Source organism: Phoxinus phoxinus, assembly GCF_949152265.1.
Source record: "Phoxinus phoxinus genome assembly, chromosome: 17".
Lineage (NCBI taxonomy): Eukaryota > Metazoa > Chordata > Actinopteri > Cypriniformes > Leuciscidae > Phoxinus > Phoxinus phoxinus.
In genome coordinates this window covers 27,596,156-27,605,461 of record NC_136892.1, presented here as the reverse complement: position 1 = coordinate 27,605,461, position 9,306 = coordinate 27,596,156, and the positions used below count along the sequence as shown (strand labels likewise).

Sequence of the window (9,306 nt, the reverse complement as noted above, 5' to 3'; positions counted from 1 at the left end):
TAACACATGTTCTCTTCCAACAGGAACATGTAGTCAATCATAACACAATGACGGAAAAAACACTAACATCAGCTGAAATTACAGAAACTGCATTATGTTATGTGTCAGGTCTGCCCTTATACAAAAGACAGTATATTGTATTGATCATAGATTGTGTTTCGCACTGTAGTTTCTTTTGAAGCCTCTCCTACATTTTTGTTTTGTTGGGTTTAGTAAATGCATGCATTTTGTTTCTTTTGCTGCAGAAATTCAATACAAAAAAATGAATGGCCATCTCAGAGTAGCTTTATGTACAGTTTATGAAAAAAAAAAAAAAGACAGAGACAGAATTCCTGCAGTAAAGACTTTATTTGCAAAAGGACAAGATATACCTCTACTGCAAGATATACCTCTCCCTTGTCCTGGTCCTTGCCCCACTCCTCTCCCTTGTCCTGGTACTCGTCTTCCTCTCCCTCGTGCAGGCATTTTTCTTTCTTTCTTTCTTTCTTTCTTTCTTTCTTTCTTTCTTTCTTTCTTTCTTTCTTTCTTTCTTTCTTTCTTTCTTTCTTTCTTTCTTTCTTTCTTTCTTTCTTTCTTTCTTTCTTTGTGTTGCTCTATATTGTTCCTTTTCCACACAAGATCAGCCCAAAGAGTCCTCTTTTAGAACATATGGTCATGCGATTGAAAGAACCTCAACACCTGAGTGTGCTTCTGGGAATCATTTGTGATTTATATATTTGCATAACTTCGATAAGCCGTTTCTCAGTAGCAATGGAATAAAATACAGATATATTTGTGTTTCGATTCACAATATGAACAGCTGTTCACTTTGACTTTAGCCTATATAAGTTATGTTCAGAACATGATGTTATCTGTTCTGACATACAGTGTGAAAGCATTTGTAAATTTGGCAGTACAATTACATTGTTTTGGTATTGGTTGAGCTTGTGTGTAAAAGAAGTTCAAGCATTTTAAATTTATGTTAACTGTATGCATTTTTTGTCAAAGCGACAAGAAATGTGTTACTTGTAGCCTACAAAGACGGATGTTGTGCTAACCGTGTTAAGAGTTTAGGAAACTTGTTAAATGTATTGAAAAAACTGTCATAGCGATTGTAAGCGATTGTAAGAAACAGAGGGATAGTGTCAACACAATTATATACATATTTACAAATGTGTGAAAAACAGTAGTATATTAGCACGTTAAAATAACATTCAGATCTGAGAATAGTTATCTCTATGAAATAGGGAAGTTATGCTTATCTGTACAAGAGATAAATATAATGCAACAGAAAAAAATGACTATAAACCTTATCACACCTCCGCTGTACGAGAAGACCTTAGCTTACATTATATACAGTAGATGCTTCAGTAATACAATATGACATAGGGGACACCAACTAGCCCCTATAGTGTGTGTGTGTGTGTGTGTGTGTGTGTGTGTGTGTGTGTGTGTGTGTGTGTGTGTGTGTGTGTGTGTGTGTGTGTGTGTGTGTGTGTGTGTGTGTGTGTGTTAAACTTTTTTGATTTAGGTGAAGTAGGTGCTTAACTTTCAGGAAGTGTTGACAAAATATTAAAAGATGAACATATTATATGATCTGTTTTATTATATATTCATTTTAAATGTGCAAGTATATACATTTTCTTGCAATCAAATAGATTTTAAAAATAATCAAATAAATGTTTCAAATCTAGCATATTTGTTGAAAGTGCTGCTATTCAATGTTCTGTCCTGTTTTAGACTTACAGGGATAGTTCACCCAAAAATGAAAATTATCATAATTTACTCTCCCTCAAGTTGTTCTAAACTTGTATGAGTTTCTTTGTTCTGTGGAACACACAAAAAATGATAATTTTGAAAAATGCCTGTAACCAAACGGTTGCTGGTCCCCATTGACTTCCAAGACCAAAAAAATAATAATATTTGGTTTCAGATATTCTTTAAAATATCTTCTTTTGTGTTCAACAGAGCATAGAGTTTAATTTTAGAGAGAAGTTTAGAATGACTTGAGGGTGAGTAAACAAAATTTTTATTTTGGGGTGAATTGTGGAAGCTTGTTTTCTAATTTTGCAGCCTGAAATCTAATCACATTCTCCAGAGATGTGATCTCTGTGTAAAAATAAAAAAATTATTTCACTATCGTGTTTCTGAAACGCAGTCACAAACAGGAAATGGAGTCCCTTGGTGATGTGATAAGGCTGGGCCAATTTGTCAACGGCATCAACTTTTAACACCGGAAGGGGAACTGATCCTGCTTTAGCATGAATCAGGATTTGTGGCCAGAAAGAAACTGTCTCAAATTCAATTTTCTATCAGTGGCACAATGAGCAGCAGTATAAAAAAGTATAAAAATACTGTATTTTCTGAATAATTCAAGTCTTTACACTAACACTAGCCTGACTATACTGACAACTCACGAAAGAGGATCCTGTCTGAGTGTTTGTGTTTGACAGTTTAGTTTTTGCTCTTCTCCACAAAAACACAGATCTGATCTTCTCTCTGCACTGAGACGAGCCGTAGTAGTACAGAAGAGGGTCCAGGAAAACACTTGCGCTCCCGAAACACACAGCCAACAGGTAAACAGCATATGATGAATCTCCCTCCCCTCTGTTTCCTCCAGTAGCTAAACGAACACAGTGATACAACAGGATGCCATTGGTTGGTGCGAAACACACCACAAACTCCATCAGCACGGTGATAACCATAATCACAGCTTTCCTTCGTTTTCCTGAGAGTGATGATGGTTTTGTAAATTGACTAGACTTGCCACTGAGCACATATATTATGGTAGAGTAGCTCACAAAGGTGACAATGAGTGGCACAAAGTAGTAGAGGCATGAGAGGATGGAGAACAGGTACATGTAAAGCTGATCTGTAGGGTCGTCGTGGAAAAGTGCATCGTGGCAAGTGACGCCCACATCCTTAATCTTGACCGTTTGTCTCATTGAGAGAAGTGGCACTGTACCAGCGAGCGCCAGCAGCCAGACCAGCACACACACACACGTGGCATTCCTTGCACTCCTCCAGGTTAGAGAGACGATGGGATACCCCACAGCCAGCAGTCTGTCCACACTCATGCACATCATCAGCAGTATGGAGCAGTACATGTAACAGTAGTAAGCAGCAGTGAGCACACGACACGCCGCCTCACCGAACACCCAATCTGAAGCGTTCAGCTGGTAGTGGATCTTCAGAGGCAGCAGAAGGGTGAAGAGCAGGTCCACACACGCCAGGTGAGACATGTAGATCACGGCTGGTTTCTTCACTCGAATCCTACAGGTGAACGTCACCAAGGCCAAAGCGTTCATGGGCAAACTAATGAGGATGACGAGGATGTAGAACGAGGGCATGACGCGTGTGACCATCAAGCCTTTGAGGAAGACTGCAGCCTCTTTTGAGATGCCGAACGTCTCAGTGTTGTTACGTGGATGTGCACCTCTATTGTTAGACCGAGACACCTCTGAGCGCCCGCGTCCAACTAAAACCAAAAACAACACCATCAGTGACATCTCTTATAACATCAGAAGACAACAGAACACGACTAAGAGGTTTTAATGATGTTACTAAAGAATCAGAGTCAAAACAAACACAAGACAATTTCCTTCATTGTAAAAGTGTCGTTGGCAGTCTGAGGATTTTGTACCTTCACAGGTTTTATTTGAAGTCGAGGAAGAGGTGGGTAATGTCTCATCCATATAGTCAATCGGCTCATCGGTTTGGGTTATACGATTAACAGCAAAACCGCGTCCAGATGGGGCTGTAACCAAACACAGAACCATCAGTGATAGCTCTTGCTGCCAGATAAATAAATTATAAGTTATATCATTTGATGTCCTATAAAGGCAAACAGCCATTTTCTTTATAGAGCTCTCAACTCTAAGAGCAGCCGTCTCTATTTTAGGACCTTATTTGATAGATTGGTTTCTATGTGTTTTTTTCACTGTAATTTATAGTCATTTAGAGTGTTGATATGCAAAAAAAAAAACATAGATTTTACAGTATTTTACTGTAAAATTACATTTATTGTGATGTGAAACCTTTTAAAATGTTATACTGCACTGTATATGGTAAAGTGACGTACAGTTCAACAATTTACAGTTCTTGCACTGTAAAAAAATGTTGGTCTAACTTAAAAAAGCAAGTTACCTTTATGCCTTAAAATTTTGAGTTTGTTGCAATTAAAAATTTGAGTTAATACAATTAAGAAGAAGAATGGTTTAATAAACAGAAACTCAAAATAGTATGTTATCTTCACACATTAGTTATTGAAGTTGATTTGACAAAATGTAAAAAGTTGTGATAACAAATCATGAAAATATTTTTTTACAGTGTAAAAAAAAAAAAAATGTTTTACATTAATAAATGCATTCAGGTTTTCAAAAATATTTTGCATATTGTTGGGCCTATTGTGGTAATATTGATAAAAGTTCAATACAAATGTATGGACTTTCTTTGAAAACCAAAACAATTCGGTCCAATGTATAAAGCAGTGAGTATAGAAATAATAATAGACTAATCATTTATTTATGCAGATTCAGAGTTGTAAGGGCAAACAGTTATTTCTTAAGACTGGTTTAGTCCGGCTGCTCTTAGGTCAATATAGACAGTATTTAGAGGATCTCTTGATACTATACCTGTTCTGGGTTTCTCATGATTCGGTGGATAAACTGGATTAACAGTTCCTGCAGTATCAGCTAAACTGTGTGCAGCACTAACTGTAATAAAAAAAGAAATACATTTTTATATAACACTAGACAAATACAGGAAAACGACCACATCTCAGATCTCGATAAAGGCTGAAATTACTCCCAGCCAAAACAAACAGGACACTTCCTAGGAATTCTGTGAACAGCCTCTCTAATGGGCGATGTGCCTGGAAGGATTAAGTTTGAGTATAAATTTAAATGACAAGTTATAAAAAATAAAAAGAATCCTGTTGGTTGGTACTGGTGGTTTGGAACATTTACAGAAGCCTTTTAGCTGGTCTAAGATAGTCTTTGTAAAAAATACAGCTTGACCAATTGCTCTATTTTTTCCCCCCTTAAAGTTTTCTTAACAGCCTGGAGTAGCCTAATGCTGGCATTTTGCTTTCACGGCTTAATTTATTAATTAATTTGTTTTAATATCTAAAAATAGCCCCATTCTGGACTGGCCTTCCATTCGGGGTGTTTTTAAACCGTTATTTCATATATAAATAGTATTGTTTTCATACTATAGTATCACTCTTTTAATTAACCGAATAGTTATAAAGTATAGTATACACACCAGCAGAAATATACCAGAAGTCGTCGCTTTTGAAAATCATAAGCTCATTTTCTTTTTCATGAACTTACCGTTAAAGATGGCAGTGCATGTGTGCGCATTTAGAATTAAAAACAAGATAGTTTGGATTTCCATGATGCGTGAACTATTGTCCGTTTCTAGAACAAAAAGTGAATTTCACTACGAAAAAAACAAGCTCTTCAAACTGAAGAAAAGAAATGTTGCTTTGAGAATCAAACTCGCGCGAAAGTCTTCATAGCCGCCTGAACAGTGATGTGGCTCGAGCGAGGATGTGCGTTACAATGTGGTGACATCACGGACCCTACGTCCCATATGGCTGTTATTACAGTATAAAAAACACACAGTCAGTGTGTCTGACTATCCCACAGCGCCCCTGGGAAAGTAGGCTGTCACTTTTACAGCTCAACATGACACAAAGAAAATGAGACAGACAGACAGACATTACAAGATAGATAGATAGATAGATAGATAGATAGATAGATAGATAGATAGATAGATAGATAGATAGATAGATAGATAGATAGATAGATAGATAGATAGATAGATAGATAGATAGATAGATTGTTTACATTATGTAAAAACTCATGTAACTTACTTGAGTAAGTTGTTTAATTGTTGTTTCTCTATGCGTATTGCAGTTTTACTTAATAAGTGTTTGTTCAGTCAACTTAACATTGCTGAGTGAAACGCACAAATTAATAAAACAATATTGTGCACTGTAGCCGCTTACGCCAATAACTCAAATACACATATATATATATATTTATAATAAACATTTGAGCACCTCTTATAACATCACAACATTTATTTCCATCAAGAGGTGCATACATTTTTGGTCAAGATCTTGTATCTTTTAAACACTCCTCCAGCACATCCCAAAGACTTTCACTGAATTTAAGGTCTGAACTTAGAGGAGCTAATTCATCTGTGAAAATGATTATTCATGCTCCTCGCAACCATTCTTTCACAATTTGAGCCTGATAAATCTTGGCATAGTATTTTTTTTCCAATAGAGGTCAATGGAGCTGATCATCTCTCTGTTACCCACATTCTTCAAAATATCTTCTTTTGTGTTCAGCAGAAGAAAGAAATTCATACTGGTCTGAAACAACTTGAGAGTGAGTAAATGATAGAATTTAAATTTTTAAGTGAACTATTCCTTTAACACATCTGTAGGCCTTCTACTTACCATCTAAATGTATATTCTTTTTTTTCTACTCATTTAATTTGTCTAGATGTATATTATGTTGTTGTTCATTCTTTCTCTCTTCTTAATTGTGTTATACATAGTACATAGAGCTCCTGGAAACCAAATTCATTGTGTGCTTGGCAAATAAAGTGCATTCTTAATCTGTATAATCATCAATGTATTTGAATGATTTGATTTTGTTTATGCTGCTCTAGACACGAATCCAAAATGCCAGAATGTTATATAAAAATATTCGCTCATTCATGTGAGACTCTCGACCTCCGACTGGTTAAGATAACAGACACACACATAACAGTGGCCGTTTCCGGTTTGTACGGAAAGTACTGGGAAAAGGAATGTGAAGGGTAAACAGAGATCAGAGGCTAATTGATGTTTAAGTCCAGTAATAGCTTTTTCAAACAGTTTTTTAAACTTGTTACTGAAATGGGGTTTTACATCCGGTGAAATCTGGTAATTCAGATTCCTCTTTTTAACATTGAGATGACTGTCAATGTGGCTCAATTTACAGAGATTCACTCATGTCGCGTTTTCTGGGTTGGTAGATGCACCGGGGACCCGATTATTTATGGCACTTAACACTGAACGTCAGTCTGAAGGTCTGCGCGAGAATAACTATTACCACCAACTTACTGTAGCAAAGATAGTGCCATTGTCTTGATGCATGTGCTTGTTTTCTCACAACCTTGATCTGGGGAAAAAAAATACACACATTTAATCACCATCTGTCCAGAGTGATAAAGGTTCTATTTGAAGACTAAATAGTAGCCTAACATTCCATTCACAGGACTTAGAATGCAGAATGCTGATGACACACACACACACACACACACACACACACACACACACACACACACACACACACACACACACACACACACACACACACACACACACACACACACACACACACACACACACTACCATTATGTTTTTAATAAAACCTATAGACAAACCCAAACCCTAACCCCAATCAAAACCTTAATATAAAAACTTTTTAAAGAATAGAATATTTATAGTTTTATATATTTTAAGTTTTTATTTGGTTTTTAAAGTTTATTTAATAAAACCTATAGACAAACCCTAACCCCAATCAAAACCTTAATATATAGTAAAAATATATATATATATTATATCCAAAATCCAAATATATATTTTAAGTTTTTATTTAGTTTTTAAAGTTTCTTAATTAATTTTTATCAGACTTTTAAATATGGAAAAGAAGTTATTTTCACCCTAAATTATATTTGTATTCTTTGGAGAACAAATGAAGGTCATTACATAACTGTACATCCACTTTTGATGTTTATTTTAGACTCCCATCTGTTTTCTGTCCTAATAGGCTACTGTTTAAATATAGAGTAAACACTGTTCAGTAGCTTTTTGCTTTTAAACAGCATGTTAAATAACTTCCACGAGTGGATTATTCGGCAGTGTTGTTCGAGTAATGTTACTTTGGTAATGTTGACTTCTGGTGCTTTACGAAATGTATCAGAGATGATTTGAAAACGATGAACTCAAGTGAGCACCATTTTCTTGACTGAGCTGAAGAGCGTGTACAGGCTCATTCAGCCACTAAAACACACAGAAAATATTATAGGAGATGAAGGGGGAAGATGCCTCCCGTAAGAACAGTGTGCATTTACTTTAAAACTGTAACATATTTAGACATAGGCTACGTTTAGCATGTGCATGATGGTGCTGAATCAGAATAAAGAGAAATAATTAAATATATAAAAAGCACAATAGTTTAAAATGAAAATTATTAAAAGAGGGTTCATGCAACATTTGAATATAATTCGTAATAATGTTTTTTAAGAGTCATTAATGTAAAATAAAGCAATAATAACACCTTTACTCACTAAATTCATCACGGATGTAAGTAAACACTTTTTCATTTATGTAACGCTACATCCTCGCCACTAGATGTCCGTATAAATACATCGACCAGCGCGACTTACACAAAACATGACTGACTGACGGATTGCACACTCGTGTTTATCATTATTGTGTAATATTAATTTACAGTAACTGAAACTAGAAGCAGATGTGTTTTGAAATCGAATAATTTTTTTTAACTCTTGGTTTTGAAATGCTTTTAAAAAATGTATCTGGAATATTTGTTTTTACATGCCTATCTGTATCTGTCTTTTTCTCTCTTTCTGAACGCAGCACTGATCCTGACGGTATTTTTGATCAGTTCTTTGCCAGGTATTAAGCTATAGGCAATATAATGATAATATAATTGTTTAAATAATCTATTGGTTGTTTTGTATTACTAGCTTTCATCCTTTTGCAATCCTAATGCCAATCCAAAATAAGCCTACATCCAAATTTAATTCTAACCACTCACTCTAACCTCTATAACTCTCTTTGTTTTCTGAATATCATTCAGAACGTCTTTATTGTAAACCTATAACACCAGCACAAGTGACACAGATGTGCAGGAAGCGCAGGCATCCTGACATTTCAACACATTCAGTTCTTCTGATGTTGCTCAGACATTCAGTCTCCTCTAACACATGGAACGCACAGTAATGTTAAAGTGATGTGTGTGGGAGAACATGAACACACACATGCATGTATCTTGTGTGTGTTTGATTACAAGCATAAAGCAATCAGTGATTTCTTTGTGTCTTAATTCCTTACAATTGGCGTTTACTGAGTCTCTTTGTTGGAAACAAATGCAAAGGCTTCAAAGTAAGCATGCAAATGTTTGTCCAGATAACCAGGACATTACATTTTACAAGACTCAAAAGTCTACTGTTTATGTTGTCTTAAATGAGATGTTTAAATGTCACTTTAATCATGAAACATCTTTTCTAAATTGTTTCCTG

The 9,306-nt window shown here is 35.5% G+C and overlaps 1 protein-coding gene across 1 annotated transcript; it reads right to left on the bottom strand.

Annotated features, from left to right (window-relative positions):
* Positions 1–1,390: 1,390 nt before the first annotated feature.
* Positions 1,391–5,587, bottom strand: LOC306985197 (proteinase-activated receptor 1-like). Its single transcript, XM_079587175.1, has 4 exons — positions 5,313–5,587; positions 4,614–4,694; positions 3,623–3,736; positions 1,391–3,457 (listed from the first exon to the last, which is right to left on the bottom strand). Exons 1-4 carry the CDS (start codon positions 5,374–5,376, stop codon positions 2,352–2,354), a joined length of 1,365 nt encoding a protein of 454 aa, XP_079443301.1. The 5' UTR covers positions 5,377–5,587; the 3' UTR covers positions 1,391–2,351.
* Between the last annotated feature and the right edge of the window lie 3,719 nt (positions 5,588–9,306).

Coding starts and splice junctions, on each gene's coding strand:
- LOC306985197 (XM_079587175.1), bottom strand. CDS start 5,376: ATGGAAATCCAAACTATCTTGTTTTTAATTCTAAATGCGCACACATGC. Junction 3,737..4,613: donor TCATGAGAAACCCAGAACAG/GTATAGTATCAA, acceptor GTTTGGTTACAG/CCCCATCTGGACGCGGTTTT. Junction 3,458..3,622: donor TTCAAATAAAACCTGTGAAG/GTACAAAATCCT, acceptor TTTTGGTTTTAG/TTGGACGCGGGCGCTCAGAG.